The sequence below is a fragment of the Nymphalis io genome, chromosome 15 (assembly GCF_905147045.1).
Source record: "Nymphalis io chromosome 15, ilAglIoxx1.1, whole genome shotgun sequence".
Classification (NCBI taxonomy): domain Eukaryota; kingdom Metazoa; phylum Arthropoda; class Insecta; order Lepidoptera; family Nymphalidae; genus Nymphalis; species Nymphalis io.
Genome location: NC_065902.1, coordinates 7,345,839 through 7,365,454, shown reverse-complemented (window position 1 = coordinate 7,365,454; position 19,616 = coordinate 7,345,839). Strand labels below are relative to the sequence as shown.

At 33.3% G+C, this 19,616-nt stretch overlaps 2 protein-coding genes across 5 annotated transcripts; both read left to right on the top strand.

Annotated features, from left to right (window-relative positions):
* The first annotated feature begins 316 nt into the window (after window positions 1-316).
* On the top strand, window positions 317-18,526 carry LOC126773753 (transmembrane protein 47). Of its 4 annotated transcripts, none has more exons than XM_050494866.1 (7): window positions 317-464; window positions 1,452-1,518; window positions 9,919-10,115; window positions 12,102-12,241; window positions 13,215-13,277; window positions 13,764-13,894; window positions 17,191-18,526. In XM_050494866.1, the coding sequence occupies exons 2-7, from the start codon at window positions 1,468-1,470 to the stop codon at window positions 17,224-17,226; spliced, it is 618 nt and encodes a 205-aa protein (XP_050350823.1). In that variant the 5' UTR covers window positions 317-464; window positions 1,452-1,467; the 3' UTR covers window positions 17,227-18,526. The 4 variants fall into 4 exon arrangements, with proteins under 4 accessions (XP_050350823.1, XP_050350824.1, XP_050350821.1 ...); XM_050494867.1 differs by having other exon boundaries at window positions 14,936-18,526; XM_050494864.1 differs by lacking the exons at window positions 317-464; window positions 1,452-1,518 and adding exons at window positions 3,605-4,038; window positions 6,240-6,567.
* Window positions 2,690-3,724, top strand: LOC126773752 (uncharacterized). Its single transcript, XM_050494863.1, has one exon. The coding sequence runs from the start codon at window positions 2,831-2,833 to the stop codon at window positions 3,533-3,535; it is 705 nt and encodes a 234-aa protein (XP_050350820.1). The 5' UTR covers window positions 2,690-2,830; the 3' UTR covers window positions 3,536-3,724.
* Window positions 18,527-19,616: the final 1,090 nt, after the last annotated feature.

Here is a 19,616-nt window from a genome sequence, read left to right as displayed (position 1 = left end):
AGTCCATAAATTTTTATTATAACTTTAAAACTCAAACCCAATTTAAACGTAGCAAACGTAACAGCACAGAATACCTACAATTTTAAACTAATGAGTAATATTAAGAAGTACTTCTATTTACGTATAATATCTATGTAAAATATCTAATATATATTGGTTTTTCTAATTGAGACGAAAATTATTTATTTTCCACAATAAACACACAGCAAATGGATATTTGTAATTCACACGTGTAGTCCCTTATTCATTTGACTTTATGGTTATATGATTATAGACAAATTACAGATTGTGGAATATAGTCTTTAGAACACTTGCATTAAGCACTTAGAGTTATGTTATTGTGTCAGAATTTTTGTATGAAACTGTACCTTTGTGTAATTTTGTCTTTGTATTGATTGGATATTTTGGTCGATCTGGTTGTATTAAAACAAGATTGGAAGGTCATTTGTAAAATCTTATTTCATGTAAGTATGTAATCGTTATTATTAATACGCTCGTAGTATTTTCACTGAAATCATTAGTAAACAATTTTTCAAAGTTATGCTGAATATGACTGATTAAAAAGGGACGATGCTTTGCTATAAATGTTCCCATTATTTCGCTTATAGTAAAACTTTTGTTTATAGGTAAGTCATATGACGACCACGATAAAGTTAAGGAGCGAATACCGTTTTATATGAACAATTTTAATAAATTAGTTTACATATAAAATTTATAAAAGTCAAATCAAGCCTTCTCTCCTGTCAAGAAAGAAGGCATGAGTATTTTCCACGATTCTTTTCTCTTGAGGATTTGTAGAAACATGTTATGCGGCAGAATATTACTCAAAACATGCAGAATTCCTCTCCTTTTCTGTCACCCCCTAAGACCAAAATGAATATCAAATATAAATAAAGGTCTTTTCTTCCTAGTAGCAGTAGTAAATTTAATATAAATTAACAAGGAAAAGGCTATCTACTTACTTAGGTTTTCGATAAAATATCCACTCGATATTAACTAATTAATATCGAGTGGATATTATAGCTCTAAAGCTATAATCAGTTTATTAACTTACTTTATAGTAAAATTTGTCAGTGTTAACTTTTGAAATGTCGATGGATGTAACAAGTCATCATATAATTAAAATAAAAGCATGTTTATATAATTTATAAGGAGAGTTGTGGATCTCATATGAGTATAGACTTATTATTAATTGAGCTTGTCTAAGTAACATATTTTTAATATGTATTCCTGTTACAGTGTATATGTTCTGTGTGGATACACAATAACTCATAATATCGTTTAATTATTTTGAATATATATGTTTTCAAGTTGCTCAAAAAGTATTCAAAATTAAGCACAGGTTTTAAACAATAACTTGCTATTAAATTTTATTATTCCTAAATTTTGCATGTTCAGGAAACATGAATTTGTGTTTTTAATTATTTGATCATTTCTCTCTTTACTCACAGGTGACAACATATCAAAATGGCATCTACGACGATGATAGAAACCGTCACAATCACTAGACCGCTTAAGGTAAGAAATTTTCGTTTGTGTTCTTCTTATATGTACAAGAACTTATAATCAGATCTCATAGAGAAAACATTACAAAATGAATATGTGTCCCTTGGAATTTTTTATAAAGTAATTTAATTCTAAAGGATTTTAAATATAGTTGGACTGTGTGCGGTTTTTTTCAAACAGAGATGAGTTCCTATTCAGGGAGTTAGTGTATCTATTGCTTTGGTTCATTTTATATTCTAGCTATCAATTAGCATACAAAATGCTTAGTTTATATTTGCAAAAAATATATAATTATATTAATTTCTAGTTTTTCCAGTAACAGCCTGTGAATGTCCCACTGCTGGGCTAAGGCCTTCTCTCCTACTGAGGAGAAGGTTTAGAGCTTATTCCACTAAGCTGCTCCAATGCGGGTTGGTGGAATACACGTGTGGTAGAATTTCAGTGAAATTAGGTTACACATGCAGATTTTCTTACGATGTTTTCCTTCACCGTAAAGCTCAAGATGAATTATAATCACAAATTAAGTACATGAAAATTCAGTGGTGCTTGCCCCGGGTTTGAAACCACGATCATCGGTTAAGATTTATGAGTTCTTACCACAGGGCCATCTCTGCAATTTTTCCAGTGTAAATGAATTTCTATTTCCTTTAAAAATTTATACAATTTGTGTATATTTGTAGTCTCTCATTCTATCTAAAAATATGTATAACATTATCAGTAAGTATTAGTCATGACGGTATTGTATAGTGATTAACATTTGCTTGTCTTGGGAATGTTTTGAGATGACATATAATTCAAACTGTGTAATTTATCTTATATTTAGTGTATATTTATTTACTTATTTATTCAATAAGGAGATTGAAATTTTTATCGTAATTTACTGATTTATCGTAGTAATATTTTATATGTCAATCAAAGAAATAATTTATTGCAAGATGATTTGGTTCCTTTATTCAATAGTTTCTGTGTGAATTAATCTCATCAGCAAAGATAAGTGACTAAATCCTTCGGAGTAAAACTGCTTTAATATTATTCTTATTTATATACAAAGCTTTTCGTTCATATAAATTCGAGACATATTAAGATAAAAACAAAAAATTGACTCATGTACTATTATTGCATTGAATTAATTGGAATAACATCAAAATTGATAAATTATAAGGAAAGGGACAAACATCGAACTTTAGTAACATTAATCTTTAATCCAATAAAAAAGTAAATGTTAGAAGGTGTACATTTTATCTGTGAATACTGACAAGTGCAAAAAACCTAGTATTGGATTAGCCCATATGCTTTTGCACTGTTAGTGGTCACTTGAGTCGTGATGCAAACGCACGGAAACTTAGCAGCTAGTTCTCTATGGCAACCGTCCGAGCTCGCTAGACGAATGTTGGGAGAGAGGCCCTCTCCTGTTCCACCAACAAGAGAATTGTGGCCTCCACCAGAACCAATTTTAAGCATAAGCACGTTACAACTGGCTTATCAACAAAATGAAGACCTATCACCGAGACACGCATCAACTTTTGCTTCTCAACCATACGTTCCTACAACCGTGCCTATTGAATGCGATGCATGTCCGCGCCTTTGTACTATAGGTACGAACACGGATCCGCCTCCCACAGTTTTGAGTCGAATAAGACATTTTCTTCGAAGAGATAACGACTTGATTTCATTGCCATCGTCAATACAACTTTCTGTAATGAGAATGGAAACACGAACGGAACAAAACAAAGAAAATTCAAATCGTACTGTTAATGGCTTAAAGAAAGCCATATCAGGGGCTAAATATCGCATAGCTCCGAACACTGAGAGCATCGCAAGTCCCAAAATTGTATATGATACTTCAAAGCCGGGCGATCGAATGGTTACAACATTTGGTGCGAGTAATTCTCGAAAATGGTTTAAACTTCCATCGAGATCGGACTGTTCTCATCATTTTCGTACATTTAAAAAATTTTGTTGCCACAGATCTCGAGATTCATCACACCGTCAGTGTCATCGTCCGCCTTTACAAATAACTCAGGTGTGAAATTCAAGAGGATCATTTAAAGAAACCTATTTAAAATATTGTGTTTAGTTTATATTTTATATAGTTTATTTCATATATGATGCACCAAAGGCTATCTCTATTATAGTAAAAAGCTAAGCGTTGTTCACGGTTTTTGTAGAGTGATCGAAGTTTAAGTAGCGTTTTGGCTAATAAACGTTTCTACGTAAACTGCGTTTTGTTGGCGCTCGGAAGGGTGGCAGATGTGAGGTGTAGGGCGTCGGGCGGGCAGTCTCGCGTCAGGCGCCGCGCCGCCCGGTTCCAACGCCTAATAAATGCCGAGAACTTGCTATTCGGACGTATACCTGCTGTCTATTTATTCCCCAAACACTACTTTGTTCCAGTTGTCTATTTCATTCCTTAACAATTGAAGTGGTGCAATTATATGACGAAGTTATTATTTAAAGAAATCAAAGGTGGTTTTTGTAGGACCATGAAGTCGGCGCGACTCAATGCGCAAAACTCGTAACATAACCAAAAATTTGGTGAAATATTATTTTATGTCATATTTATTTAATGTAACGTGTTTTTAAAATCTGTCTTTTCGTGAGTTGAGCTTATTCTAACCCCTTAAATAAAAAACAATGAAAATAAATGAGGAATACATTGTTTGTTACGAAGGACGTCATAGTTTGGCCTAATTTCTTGTACTAATTTTCATGACACAGATTTTTTCCAATAGTTGGCACCCAGGTTATATATCTAAATACCTACTAATAATATATTATATTAAGGTGTTAATGTTAAAAAATAAAAGAACATGTGCCATGTTTATTATTGATATCAATTGTATTGTAGTTCAAACTCAATTGGATTGAATGGAATCGAGTTTAAATAGTTTTGAATTTTGGTTTACGATGATTCTTTCCCACGTAGGTTTTTATGCGAAGGATATCCGTGACATATATTCACGATTATAATTTTTAGCTCACATTGAGTAGTTATTTAACATCTCATTTGAAAATTATAATATAGCAGATTAATGGAAAGCCGTATTTGGACAAATTTCTACTATTTTTGTTTTCCAAAGTATATTATAACTATATACTATAAATATTTGTGTTTATTTAGATACGTGTGCGAGTAGTTTAGTTTTAGTAGATGTCTTAAGCATATGATATTTCGAGAACGGTCATATTGAGTTCAAACAAAAAAAAAAAAAGATTTCATTCAGCAGTTTTTCAAAAATTTATTTCCTTCACCTGTAAGTATGTGTGAGTAAAATCTTGCAACTTAATTTTAAATAAGTTCCATTCAACCCATTTAGCTAAAATTTTAAACTTTTTTTTGGTGCTTGTGACAAATATAACTAAGTATGCTAAGTTTTACGTTCGATTGAACAAAAGCTTGAATTTAAATTGGGAACAGCATCGTAACAGGACGACAGTAGGAAAAATAGTGTAGTCGAATAAAATCGCACCTCGACCACTTTTAAAATTTTCCTTACATACGTGACTACCGGAAAGGTACGAATTAAAAAAAAATACTCCCAAGTATTCGATCACTCTGGGGTTCTAGTTAAAGTTTATTGTTTGTTAATGTTAGGTTTACTTTCTATTTTCTAATTGGATTTAACGTTGGCGCTGCATCTACATCCGTTAATAGAATTAATAAAAGTGTACGAACGGATCTATTTGTTTATTTTAAACCGATAATAAGAAGCCCTCAGTTTGGTCATGATTTATTATTTAACATTTAAAATATTCTTTGTATTTATATATTGAAGTTTTAATTGAATTTTCATTTGCACAAAAGATTATAAATTTGTGTGATATTGTTATAAACATAATTTATAAAAAAATAAATAAATTTTAAAAATAATATTTTTTTTTTTTGATAATGATAGTTATTTTATATTTTCAAATTTGAAATATGTGGTATTTATTCAAGTCACTTGTAACCGTAATAAAAATAAATCTGTATCATTTTAGTAGGTCAGTATGAATTGCAATTTAACATATAGTTGAATGTAATATTTGAGAGAACAAAAACAAAATTATTAATGTTAGGTTTACAATCAAAAGAAAACGAACGTCCTATAAACGTCACACTGCGGGATTAAGACATCTTATTTTGAGGAGGTTTGAAGCTCCTTGAACCATGCCGTTATACTGCGGGCTGCTGGATACGCATGTTTGACAGATTTTAAAATCGACACATAAGCTTCGTCACGTTGTTTCTGTTGCCGCCGAGCACGAGATGAGTTATAAACGTTAATAAAGTAAATGAAAATTCATTGATGCTTGCCCGGGTTTGAATCCGCAATCTTTGATTAAAATTGATGTATTCTAACCACTGGGCCATCTCGGCTCTTTTTTAGGTTAATTAATATGATTACATTAATTAAATTAAAATGTGCTTATGTCGTATATTAAATTTACACAATATTAATTAGTATATTAATATTAACTTGGCATAACATTTTTCATTTAGCGTTGTACGATGCAGCTGCTCTCATTCAATATTTTTTTTTCATAATTACTGAACAGCATAACCGGTTGGTATTCTCTCTCTACATTTAATTCGCACTCTGACCTAATTTCAGTGTTCGGAGTGTTTCTAACTTCCTGATTTTTATTAAATAACCGTACATAGTTAAATGATGTTTCTAGGCATATATATTTATTTATTATATACTTTACTTGATTTTTTTAGTTTAAAATCAGTCGTCACATTTTTGTTTCAGCTTAAATACTGTATTTTTTATCTTTACTCCATACTACCAATGAAAGATTAGATACTTTGAAGATTTAGTTAAACTTCTCTATACTATAACTTGAAGTTTAATAAGTGTGAGTAGTTCTATTTAACTTGTAACGTGACAAGCAATGTGTTAAGTGTGCACATTTTTGCGTGGTTTTCGTGTTTCGTCAAAGCGTACGCGCATGCAGGGGCGCGCGGGCGCCGGCCCGGGCGGGCTTTGCTCGCACCCGCGCGCCCTGCCGCCCGTATTACCGCCGCCGCCGCAATTTGCTTCTGAACAAGACGAGATGCCAGCCAACCAAATTGCACAGGTTACAAAAGCTGCTCAACATCATGATTTGTGTAAAATGTTATGTACTAAGTTGTAGTTGGTATTTTTTTAAATATGGCAGGCATGAGTTGTCGGTAGGGTTTTGTGCAAGCCCGTCTGTGTAGTAGGTTCATCAATATTTTACCGCCAAACAGCAATCCTTAGTGTTATTGTGTCCCGTTTTGAAGGCTAACTTAGCAAGTGTAAATATAGACATAACATCTCAGTTCCCAATGTTGGTGGGCGATTGTATTGGCGATGTAAGGAATGGTTACTTACTCTTACCTTACACTTACCACCCAGCGGACCACTTGCTAGTCTGCCTACCTAATAGAAATTAAAAAATAATACCATAAGGTAGGTAACTAAAATATTTCCTGTATTAGATGCCGAAATGCCAGTATGCCTACAGGCTTCCAAAGAGAAATCGAGGTTCTTGGTATTTGCTTAACAGGTTCATTATTAAAATCATCTTGTCGCGCCTTTAGTAGTCATTAAATTCAGAATAGGCTGATCTTAATAGAATTTTTTTTAAGACGATGGTTTCTTATTTACATTTAGGTACCTGAGTCCTACATACAAACTTTCGATATCTTACCTATTTACAGCCGTTTAAAAGAGTTACCGTCTCAGGCGGTTAAAATATACAAAGAAAGAACATTAGGTTAATAATATAAGAACACTGACTAATACTAACCACCAGTTTCTGAAACATCTCATCTGATCAAAGTTCGCTTATCTACTTTGACATTAATCTAAATAGACATTGGTCGATGGCAGTAGATGTCGCAATAGGCAACCAATGAGCGTTCAATATTTCGTCAGATTACTATTTAATTTCATTCATAATTCAGAAAGTGGCAGTAAATAATTGTTAACTGAGTCATATTATGCATAAGAAGTTTGACGTCATGAGTAAAGGCGTATTGATATAGAAACTATTGTACGAAAGCTATAGAATTGCTGAGTGTACTGTGGAGTATCATATAACATGAAGTTATCGAAATAAATCAAGCATTTCTATCATTCACTTCTTCCATTAATAATACATTTTTCGTGTCACATGCACACGTGTCCGAAACGGGAGCCCCAAATCAGTAGTTTTGTTATTTAATGAACTAAATCCCTCTTACTCGTATCCTGTGTATTGTTCGATTGAAAGATTACAAGGGCTTAAGAAGTACATTTATATTATATATGGTAATTAACGTAAAAAAATACGTAGTACTTTTTTTCTTTATTCGTAATGTTTTAGATAATTCAAAAACTATGATATCTTGTGTGTTGTGTGATAATTCAAAGAAAACATACATGAGTTTGCATGTTTCAAACATTTTTTTTCTACTCTAAGCAAATTTTGTTTTTAGTAACATTAAAGTTTGTCTATAGAACGCATTAAAATGATTGACAAACAAGAGGAGAAATAGATAATGAACTGTTTTTCTTTGCCTATTTATATATAGATGATCTATCATAAACGAGGGGTGAAAAAGTCTGGTAAGTCGTCGCGTATAAAAACAGTTTAAGTCGGACTCGACTTGAGACGTTTGACTCCACTAACAGCTGATGGCTGTCAAGTCCGAGCGCGCAGTCCCGGCCCCCGATCGATGTGCATCCCACGCCCCCGCTTCTCCTCGAGACACCCATGCGGCCTCTCACTTTCACGTTTTTCTTACCCTCGCTTTTGTATAGCCTCAGCGTACAATCCGTTATAATTTCTAGTTCCACTTTTGCTTATAGCGAGAGACGTGCTTGATAGGTGACAAACTAGGCAGCACCGAATGGGAGGCGTTTTGTCTTTGATGTTCATTCTCGAAAAGGTTTTTACTTTATATGCTGCATTTTTATTTCTAAGACAATGCAGTCTGGAAAATAAAATAGATAAGTCTTGTTGCAGTACTATGTGAACAATGTAAATAAGTTTACATAACTAATTTTGTTTCCGATACACCTAAATCGCTCCTCGCTCGACCTATCATTTATTAGTTCCATTGATACTGTAACATATAGATTTTTTATTTTATGTGTCGGGTACGATTTCTTTTTTAATATTCAAATTGTTTGCCTATGGAAGATCAAAGGCGTTCAGCAAATTATCTAGCACATCTCTTCTTCGACATTTTTGAAACGCTGTAAATTGACAATGCAGAGGAAACAAATAGAAATTTTCCTCGTCAGCTCCCTAGCCACTTATCTTTGTCTCCTGACTCATTCTGGTTAATTATACACGAGTTCTAAATTCGAACTTCATATTTTAACTTGTTTGTAATTCAAAAAATATTTTCCACTTCTTTGTATAACATATCATAACGTATGTAAATTTAATATTTGATTAATAAGCATTTTACCTTTATTTACAGTTGATTAGAATTCAAAGAAATAACTAACATGAATAAATTAAATATTTTTTTTTAAATACGTATTTGTTTCACAGTAAATCATTTCCATGCTAATGTTTGTGTTTCATGTAACATTCAAATGCAAAAACATTATATGACAAATCAGGTGATCTATCATGAGAATATGTTGGAAACATAACAACAACGTCACAATAAATATCCGGGTATTAAAATTTTCATTGAAAAAAAAAAGTTGTCATCTTAATTAGCTTCTCTATCTCTGTCTGATTCATATTGTGTTTTTTCGTTACATGAAATGTAACATATTTTGTGAGTTGAGTGATATTTAGCGTGTATTTTTATTTAAAATAAATTGTTGTTAGTTAATTGTATAAGCTATTTACACCTGTTGCTGATGCATACATATATTCAGAATAATTCAAAAAACCAAAATGTTGGAACAAGTGATCAGTTAGTGTTCAAATGAATAAATAACTCGTTACCATTAGTTTGGATTTAGTCTTGCCGTTAGCCGACTGTCGGCTCTCGTATGTTTATCCATTATGTCGTGACATGTTTGTTGATGGCGGGATCGTCACAAAGTAGTTGTGAGCTAACTTTAACACCAAATCCAGTCAAACTGGGGCAGAACGACCGATAAATATTAGATTCCGCTAATGTGAATAGCGCTCTTAAAATACATGCGTCAATATTCACCCGACACGTTTGTATAAACGCATGTCGGTCTGACCTATTGTAACCCAATCAATCAATGATTATGCATACTAGTAGGCATTTGTCCCGAATAATGTTAGGATAGAAATTCATGAAACGCTATGAACGTACCCTTTATAACGTTACGTTTATATGTTAGAGAAATATTCGGATGAATTTTTTTAATAAAAAAACATACCTTATTAAACTTTATGTATGCTGTTAAACATATGATAATGAGATAAAAAAGAAGTTATATCAAAGAAATAATTTAAAATGAGGAACTGTTTATATTTCAGGTGATAGCGTTAATATGCGGTCTCCTTGTGGTGATACTCATGGTGTTAGGCCTGGCGTCAGCCGACTGGTTAATGGCGGCTGGCTGGAGACAAGGCCTGTTCATGCACTGTATAGATCCAGAGGCTCCCACACCACTTCCCTTCGACATTACAGCACAGCCTGGTTGCTACGCTGCGAGGCCCGCGCCATACATCAAGTAAGTAATTACAAACTTATACAAAGTACGATAGTACGATGAAGATAACAACTTATATTATATGTTCATAAGACAAAAAAAAAAACTTTAAAGTTTAGTTATACGTAGAATTGTACTAAATTATTATTTTTGCTGCGTCATGCGAATACGATTTGACTTTCACCACATGACGTAAAGTGACTCATAAATTACTTATTTACAAAAAAAACTATTTTTAATTTCTCTTTTAAAGTGATCTTTAACATTGGTATCGACATTTAAGTGCTATTAATATGTCGATATTAGTTAAGATTTATTATTATCTATAAAAAAAATATAGCAGCAGGTATTTTTAATCTAATACTGTGTGTTTTTTGTCATCAGCGAGTGTTTGTTTGTCTACTGACATATATCCCTTCATATTGCATGGAGTCCGATCTTAGGTTCTTATTTTCGAACATCTATCAATAATTTTATGTCAGTCATTTAAAAGGTCACTGCGATATACAGTGACCTTACGGCATTTAGCGTTGACTAGGAATTCTTTGCTTCCCCTATCTCGCTGTGTCCACAATACAGGCGACTGGGAACTATATGTTAATATGCGTATTTGTTATATATATTTATTTATACGGTCGTAGTCCGAAACTTGGTATTTGCTATTAAACAAATCATCATAAAGCAAACCTGAATAATAATAACTATTTGGGTATTCATGTTATGCTCCACTCAGCAAGCAATAAAAAAATGTGCTACTTTTAATAATTGACTATGTATTAATTTAATTCAGTCACAGTTATTCTAACACTAAAAACAGTCGGAACTACATTTTTCCATATCAGACAACTTATCTTTATGCAAAAGATGCGTATTATATAAACCATGTATTTATAGATAGATAATAAAATACTCATTTGCTGGCTCATTGTTCGCACGTATAATCGGTTTTATACGGTCATGATTTGTATAATAACTTTGATAGTTTTCATCTGTATATTTATAAATAATAATAATATCCAGGGACATTTTTCACACACGGCCATCTGATCCCAATTAAGCTTGTACAAAGATTGTGCTATGGAAACCAGACAACTGATATACTACTTTTCTTTTGTAAATACATACTTATATAGATAATTACACCCAGACTCAGGACAAGCAGACATTTTCATGCACGCAAATGTCTGTCCTGGATGGGAATCGAAGTCACAACCTTCGGCGTGAAAGGCAAGTATCTACCAACCACGCCAACCGGCTCGTCAAAAAATTATAGTGTATTCCATTCCATTATAATGTTTGCGTGTAAAATATTGGTTGAATTGCATTCCAGTGTTGATAAAACATACAATTGCAGGTTATCGTAAGTTTTATCAACATCGAAGTAATCGTAAGATTAAGATATGAAGTACATGTATATTTTGTTATACGTATTGAGATAGTATAAGATTTCTCATTAAATTATCAATTGAAGTAGGTACCTGAGTAAGTAATTTATTGAACAAGAAATTGTTCCTTGCTACTAATACCAAATTCGCACACCTAATCTGTATTTGAAAAATAAACTCAAAAAGCAATTTAACAAAAATCTGAATGCTATGTTACAAAAATTTATTATTTCAAATTCGATATTGTTATGAATTTTTATTTTATTTCATTGAAATTAATTATATGTATCAGAGATTAAATAAATACAACAAAACAACATAGGTGAATACTATAGTACATATTACTTGAAAAGATTTTTGCCTGCTCACCCAAGACGGAAAAAAGATTTTATCCAGAGGTATAATTATACAAAATATAAGTTACAATATACAGTTAAAATCTATTTTGCTTTTTTAATATAATTGCAGGTCAGTACACAAATATTATAAACATATACTGTACATATATACGCATGAACGCATGAAGGTAATGACAGAAAATACTATTTTAAATGACCTCTAAACATGTACAAAAGGACATGTAACGAGATATTGCCTTAACAAATGCGTCGTTTTCGTGCAGGGCTGCGGCGGGGCTGTGCGTGGCGACGCTCGCGGCGGACGTGTGCGGCGCGCTGCTCACGGGGCTCGGCCTCCGCTCGGCCGACCACCGCACTAAGTTCCGCTACTACCGGTTCGCGGTGCTCGCCATGTCACTTGCGCGTATGTTATAATCCATCATTCGCTTACATTAACTATGAAAACTCACATCTGTTTGTATATTGAAATACCAAACTACAACGTGATCTATTAAATAATTGGAACTAGGATGTACGGCGAAAAATATTCTTTCGATACATTGCATAATCGTGCAATTCGAAAACCATAAATCAAGGAGTTAATTTAGTTGTATTGTTCATGTTGAATACAAAAGCGAGACACTGTTCTATTTATTTGTTCTAAATGTGTATAACTGAACAATTGTCTCGTTGTTCTTAATGGTGTTAAGTTACCAGTTCTGCTTAGTGCACACCGGTCGACGCGCTCGTCACGGTGGCATTTAATTACGTATATTAATGTCGGTATTGTTACATGACACGTGTTGAACTATGCTGTAGGAACTAACTCGAGACACGATAGTAGACTCGATCGTGAAAATAGATAGTGTTAGGCGTCATTGATAATAATTATGGTATATCATCACAATAGCGTTAAACACTAAGTTTTCCTTAATTTGGCGAGCATTAGATGCATTTCATAAACAATATAAGCACATGCAAATTGCATACGGGTTTGAACCCGCAATCTTTGGTTATGATTCACGTGATCTTACCACTGAGATGTTATATAAAATAATCATCTAAGTAGATTATTTAGTTTCACATTAAATAAAACACTGGCTGTATGGTCTCGACACTATGTGCCGGCCGTATATCGGCGTAATTCATTGTCATTATTCATAATAGTAAGTTCTCTATTATTAGCATACTTAATAAATGCTTTGTAAAGAAATTGAAATCGATAAAAGTGTGGGTAGTACATATATTATAAATAGCTAGCGCCGAAAGTCAGCCAGCGACAAAACTGCAGACCTGACCTGATGTGATCCGGCTCCTAACGGACCACAACAAGAGGCGCAAGGGTTATCGAAATTGTCGTGTCTTACAAACGGCTAATTTTTATTCTTATTTTACAGTGATGTGCATCTTAATAGCGCTCGTCATATACCCAGTATGCTTCGCCGCAGAATTGAATCTGGGTAAGTATTTGACAATATTATATCTCTTGAATAAGTAATTCTAAACAATCAATCCAAACAGTCAGAAAAAAATTCTTCGACAACCTATTTATTACTTTCAACTGTCCATATTTTCTGTATATGTAGTTGTTTTGGATGCCAATATAGGAAGTTATAATTTTGTTCACTTTTTTTAGATTTAAATTAAGTTTTCTTTAAATTTCACTTTACACGTAAATTATATTATATTATAAGCATTTTTAAATTTTACAAACCGCCTAACAGATGAACGATTAGCTTATGTGACTGTAATTTCGAGGTTTGAGGGAATTCGAATCTTCGGTCGTGTCATGATAAGATATTTTTCTATCAATAGGTTTTTCTATCAATATATTCTCAGTTAGATACTTAGAAGGACATAAGTGTTTTATTTTTATTAGTATTAAATTAAACGAATTCTTGGTTATAATATATTAATGCAGGCGATAATGTATTGTCGATGATCAGGTAACAGGTCGGTGTGGGAGTTCGGATGGGCGTATGGCGTAGGTTGGGGCGCTGCCATCTTCCTGTTCGGAGCCGTCGTGCTGCTGCTGTGCGACAAGGAGAGCGAAGAGCTCTACTACAAGGAGCGGAAAGTGAGTATAGAAAAGGATATTTCACGAGTATTGATAAACTAGTTTTTACTGGTTCAATCGAGACAGACCAATTTATTTCCATTTTGACAATTTAAGAAACTACAACACTTTAAAAATAAATATTTTCTCGTACCGCTAATGATTTAATTGTATCCATGAAGTATTTTATTAGAAGAATCTTAATTACAAATAAATGGCGCATTATTTGAGCATTCCGAATTAATAAATATTAAATTCATAATAATAAACCTATCAAGAGTTTAGTAGTACTTTCATGTTAATTTGTTGAAAATATTAAATGTACAACATTTGTGAGAACTTATTCGCGCTTAAGCGGGGCTTTTTACATTGTGATGTTTGCGAGGCATTATCTTATGCCTTTTCTGTTGTTTAGTGTATTAATATGAGTCGATTTTAGTCGCTCAACTGATATTTAAGCTCATTTATTATCCTCTTTTATTATTAACATGCTAAGCCTTCAATTTTTGCTAAAATTAGAAACGGTAATATGAGCTTAAGGTGTCAAGATCAGGTACTCGCTTAAAATAATTTAATTTCGCATCTACATACAATGTCTGTGCTCGTCTTTAGCTGAATGTTGACCGATTACTTAGCGTTATGCTTCTCAGTTCTCAGATATGCGATTGATATAATGTTTGGATTTAGTCATTGTTGCCTGCTTTTAATACGATATAATTACTTCGACCTTCGTGATTATAAGTTATCATTATTCACGCTGGACCATAACGCTAAGAATAAATATAAAATTGTTATAAGAGTTTTTGTTCAATCAGAGAGATCGACGTTATAGAACGATTTATGTCTGATTGAACGAAAAATCTAGAAGCATATCAATTGCTAACTATCGCTGTAGGTCGTATCTTACTTATACTCTTGTACCTAATATATTATTAAATATAAATAGTATGACGTCATGGCAGGACGATGGTACTTGTATCAAATGTGTTATTATATGAGATACGATTTACGGCTGGTTAGTCGTCCGTGAGAGCTGTGTGTGAGCGGGTGTGTCGTGCGCAGGTGGTGAGCGGGGAGGGCGGCGGACGCCCCTAGGGCCGCGGGCGCCTGCCCGACCTCGTGCCGTGAGCGCGCTAGCGAACACACGCACCACACCTCACTCCGCCCACAAACCACACACTCTGAACACTCATCGACGATTGTACGACGATCAATTACTAAGTTAATCGTTTCGTTTCGAATCATTCGGTTGGGGCTGCGACTTCCCGTTTAAAAGATTTTTCTTATATTTTACTGTAAGTTAAACTCTCCGTCTAAACGACGTTATTCGGAATTTGGCATATCATTTTAAAGTTAATTAAAAATTTAGCCGACTATGTACCGTTAAGTTTTTACGAAAAAATACAATTAAATTGCGGTGTGGTTTAAATTAAAGTGCAATTTTGGTGGAATGGAAACTTATATTGTCGTTTTTAGCTTATAAGCTTGTCCAGACTGTATTGAGTGTGGCTTTCTGTGTGGCTGGGGTGCAAGCTGAAAACGCAAAGGTAGTCCTGGACGATTTACAATGTCTGCTAGGATTCCGCTCGGATAGTGTTCGACTCGAATATTTTATTTCTGAAGTTATTGCTCCTATTGAGCTGAATTGTATTATTTTATACGTTGGCGTATAATGGCCATAATTTAATAAAACAAATATAATATAAATAATGTGCCTCAAAAATTATAAATTCTCTCAGTTCAAATTGATTTGTTTTACATTAATTTAATTTGTGTTTTGTAAAAATAATCTATAAAAAAGTGAATCTCACGGGTAATTAAATTGAACAATATAATATACGGAATCTCAACACAAGTTTTAGTGGCGTCGGAATTAAGTAAATGATACGTATAAGAGTGAGAATCGCCTCTCGGCCATATTTTATTAACTTTTTAGTTTTAATATTAAATTAGGGCGTCGTCGTTTCGTTTCGAGCTGGCTCGCGAGCTCTCCCGCGACGGGCGGAACGCATTCAAAGTCATTCCGTACTCGCGTACCTCGAATGTAAACCGTTCCAAAGAGCGTCGCTTTTATTTATTCGCTTTAAGTTATTCGTCGTAGTGTGTACGTTTAGTGGAGTAGTGGTCGGTCGATATGCATTATCCGTGAGGGGCGTGGCGTGTGGTGTGGCGGTAGTGGCGGCGGACGAGGCGCGCGAGGCGCTCGGGCAGGCGTGGACCTGCGAGTAGTGTTACTGCACAATTAGTGTTACGTGTGAATGGACTCCGCTGATGAGTTTTACGGGCTATGACTACTGAGATATTTAAAGGAATTAATCGTACTCTTAAGAAGTTACCCTCTACCGCGGTCCGCGGCGCATTGAACCGTGTGACTTATATTTTTGTCGTATTTTAATGAAGTAGGTATGCGTGTGTGCCGATCTTTCGGTGATTATTTTTTAATGACCAGTTTTCCGTTTGTTTTTATTCGGATGATGACTGTTTTGGAATTGAAATTTATTTCATGATAATCTCTATATTTTCTTAATACTTATTGATGTAATGGTTTGTAAGAAGAATACCTGTAATTACTCAGTAATGATTAGTTAATAGTAATGTTATGTAAACAATGTAATGATTAAGAAGTGAATTTTATCAATTAATAGTTTCTTTTTTTTTTATTTAGTTACGTTTTAGTAAAGAACTGAGTATTTTAAGCGATTGTGGAGGTAGTTTCCATTTCAGCTTTTGTATGTGTTTACTTGGTTATGGCTTTAATTCAACAAATTTACTGATTTCGTTTATTTATTATTTTTTTTTAATATTGTTAATGTATTTTTGTCTTTAAATATTGAATATGTAAGTTTAAGCAAATAAGTGTCTCATAACATTGTTAGATTGTCTTGTCATTCCAGTCGATTTAAATACCTTATAGAATCCTTCTCTATTCTTAACGCAGGTCATCATAATTATTTTATCTGACGGCCTTATTTATAAATGTAATTAATCGGCTGTTTAAGCAACAATGCCTCTGTGTCCGCCATCACTGTCTTTTTCTTTCGAATGTCAATTAAATAATGAAAGAAAGAGAAAAATAAGTTTTCAACAAAACGCCCGCTAAACAGTTTATGACTAAGGCCGTTAGTCTTCAATAATGTGCATTTAAATAATCAAACTACATTTGTATTAAAGTATTTTTAGACGTCATTTGGCTTTAAAGAATATATAAACGCCTAACTAACTCTTTAAACACAAATCGTCGTGGATAATAGATATATGGTTTTGTTTAGATAATAAGAAATTCCAGAAAATTCTCAAACTGTGTATCTTTTTTTCAGCTCTCCCGAACCTATGTAAAAGTTTCTCCCGAGTAATAAGTATTGTGTTGTATGTGATTATTTTTTAATTGAATGTTGGGTCAACGTTGTAAAATTATTAGCACGATATTTGATTGTGCTTAATAATAATGAATATTTGATTGTTATCTCAAATAGAAAACACACTGCCAATGTTACAACTAGTATTTTTTTTTTTGTCGGTCTACTTTATCGTAATGTATTAAATTATCGTAACAGTAAGTGTAAATGTCTTTGGCGTGGCCAGTATTTGTCTGGCGGGTAGAACCCTCACTTAGCTGGCCTAAAGGAATTCGTAACGTAAGGGAATATTTTTTAATAATGCTTGTGTTGTTATTAAAAAGTTAGTAGTAAAAGTATTTTAAGCTAAAAAAAAACACATATTTTGATTTTCTCTTATTGTCTTTTTTATCTATATTTTGATGTTTAATTTAAATTACCTCTGGGCAAAGCGATATATGTCGTAATAATTCCGTTGGTTTATATTTTAATTGTGCCAAATTGAATGACTTACGAATTCTCTCTGCGCTCATTTATAGCAGCTCTGGGTTTCTAACTTCTTTCGCAAAGTCACGTATCTTCTGACTCATGTTAGTAATTAATGATTCGTTAAAATTTATCTCTTATAAGTGGTTTTAGTTTATTTTGGAATGGTCTTATCGACCAAAACACGGTAATTTTATATATACAGTATTCTAGGTTCATACAAATGTACGCACGGTTCACCACTGAACAAACGGTTTGACGATTTTATAAGCAGTAAGCGTGCGATTTGTGAATATTTTAAATGAAATTAATCTTGTAATTGTATTAAATTTAGTGGCTTTTTTATTAAATCTTCTAATCAAAAAATACATGTATGTTGTTGTGTTTTTATTAATTTCATTCACAACGAATTTATTTATTTATTATAGCAAAACTAGAAGGATACTCAAGTATGTAGATAAAATAAAAAAAAAATTGGGGCCCCGGGGCATCTACCTAATTATTTCAACGACAGGGCAGAATATATTCTGTATATATAACATTACCGTGACCAAGGTTCCCGCTGGCTACGTCATTGGCTTTCGTATTTATTTAGTAAAGTTAAGATTATTAGAAAATATTTTTATGTGCGCTTTAGATATCCTCCGGGGCAGATAACAAATTATATATAATGTCTGTTTTGTTTATTACTTACCCTATAGGTATGTTTGTATTTATAGGATTTTGCCATTTATTTCAATTGTCCAATTGTTATAGAAGAAAAAATTGTATGTATTTCCTTTTCAAAGTTGAAAACCATATCAATGAGATTATTAAATAAAGTACCTACATAGTGAAACCGTAGTTTTTTTTATCTTCAAAATATATGCCGTTAGTATTGTATCGATTTATATATAATTTAATCAAAATAACAGTCGGTCGCAGAACGCTTGAATCTGAACTGAAATTTCACGTGCTTAATTTAAGTTTATAATTCAGTTCATGTCGGCGGTGAAAAAGAAAACATCGTGAGGAGATGCCTAACTTCAATATAATTTATTTGGTGATGGTAGGAAGGGCTTTGTGCAACCCCGTCTGGGTACCACCCAGTCAACTGATATTCTACCGATAAACAGTAATACTTAGCATTGTTGTGTTCCGGTTTGAAGGGTGAGTGAGTCAGAGTAAATATAGGGACAAGAGCAAGGGCGTAGCTTGCTCTTGCTGGGCCCTGTATCAAATTTTGGTAGAAGGCCCTTCTTCCTAACTGCGGCGTTCCTTGTGATACATTGATATACTTTGTTTTCTGTATTTTTTTATTTAGTTTTTCGTTATTTTTTATATTGTTTTATTTCAATTACATATGCAGTGAACCAAATAATCAATGTAGTATAATATAATCTTTATATAAGGATGTCAGGAGGCCAATAAGCAAACCCCCAGGCACGCGAATTTAGCGCCTTGACCGTCAATGAGTTAAACTTATTTTTCAAATGTATATTTTCATTTTTTCCTGGGAAATTTAGCGTACGGCCTTAGAGTTCGAGTGAGATTTTGGATAACATTTTACGAATTTTTGCTTACACGGGTTCGAGGCCCCTGTAGTTAGGGGTCCCGTATTTTTGAAATGACTGATACGGCGGTAGCTACGACTCCGCACAAGGCACATAACATATCAAGGACAAACCAAGTATTTGCTAACCATTCGAAATATTAGTAGGGACTTTGTCCCGTGAAGAGAATGAAGGGTGTAAGTACTAAAAATATCGACAATCGGCCATTATAAACTTGTGCAAAACTAAGTTGTTAATTTTGTTAGTATTAATTTGTTGCAAAACAATCATATAATACATGTAAAAAACAAAACAACTTATTATCTTTACTTATTGCTTAGTTTACATTAATAACTGGTGGTAGGGCTTTCTGCAAGCTCGTCTGGGTAA

What these genes read in the sequence shown, in the direction of transcription:
- LOC126773753 (XM_050494864.1), top strand. Translation starts at nt 6,439, where the DNA reads ATGCAGGGGCGCGCGGGCGCCGGCCCGGGCGGGCTTTGCTCGCACCCG. An exon ending in CAGCCAACCAAATTGCACAG is followed by an intron (nt 6,568 to 9,918) that starts GTTACAAAAGCT and finishes TTTATATTTCAG; the next exon opens with GTGATAGCGTTAATATGCGG. An exon ending in TCTACTACAAGGAGCGGAAA is followed by an intron (nt 13,895 to 17,190) that starts GTGAGTATAGAA and finishes TCTTTTTTTCAG; the next exon opens with CTCTCCCGAACCTATGTAAA.
- LOC126773752 (XM_050494863.1), top strand. Translation starts at nt 2,831, where the DNA reads ATGCAAACGCACGGAAACTTAGCAGCTAGTTCTCTATGGCAACCGTCC.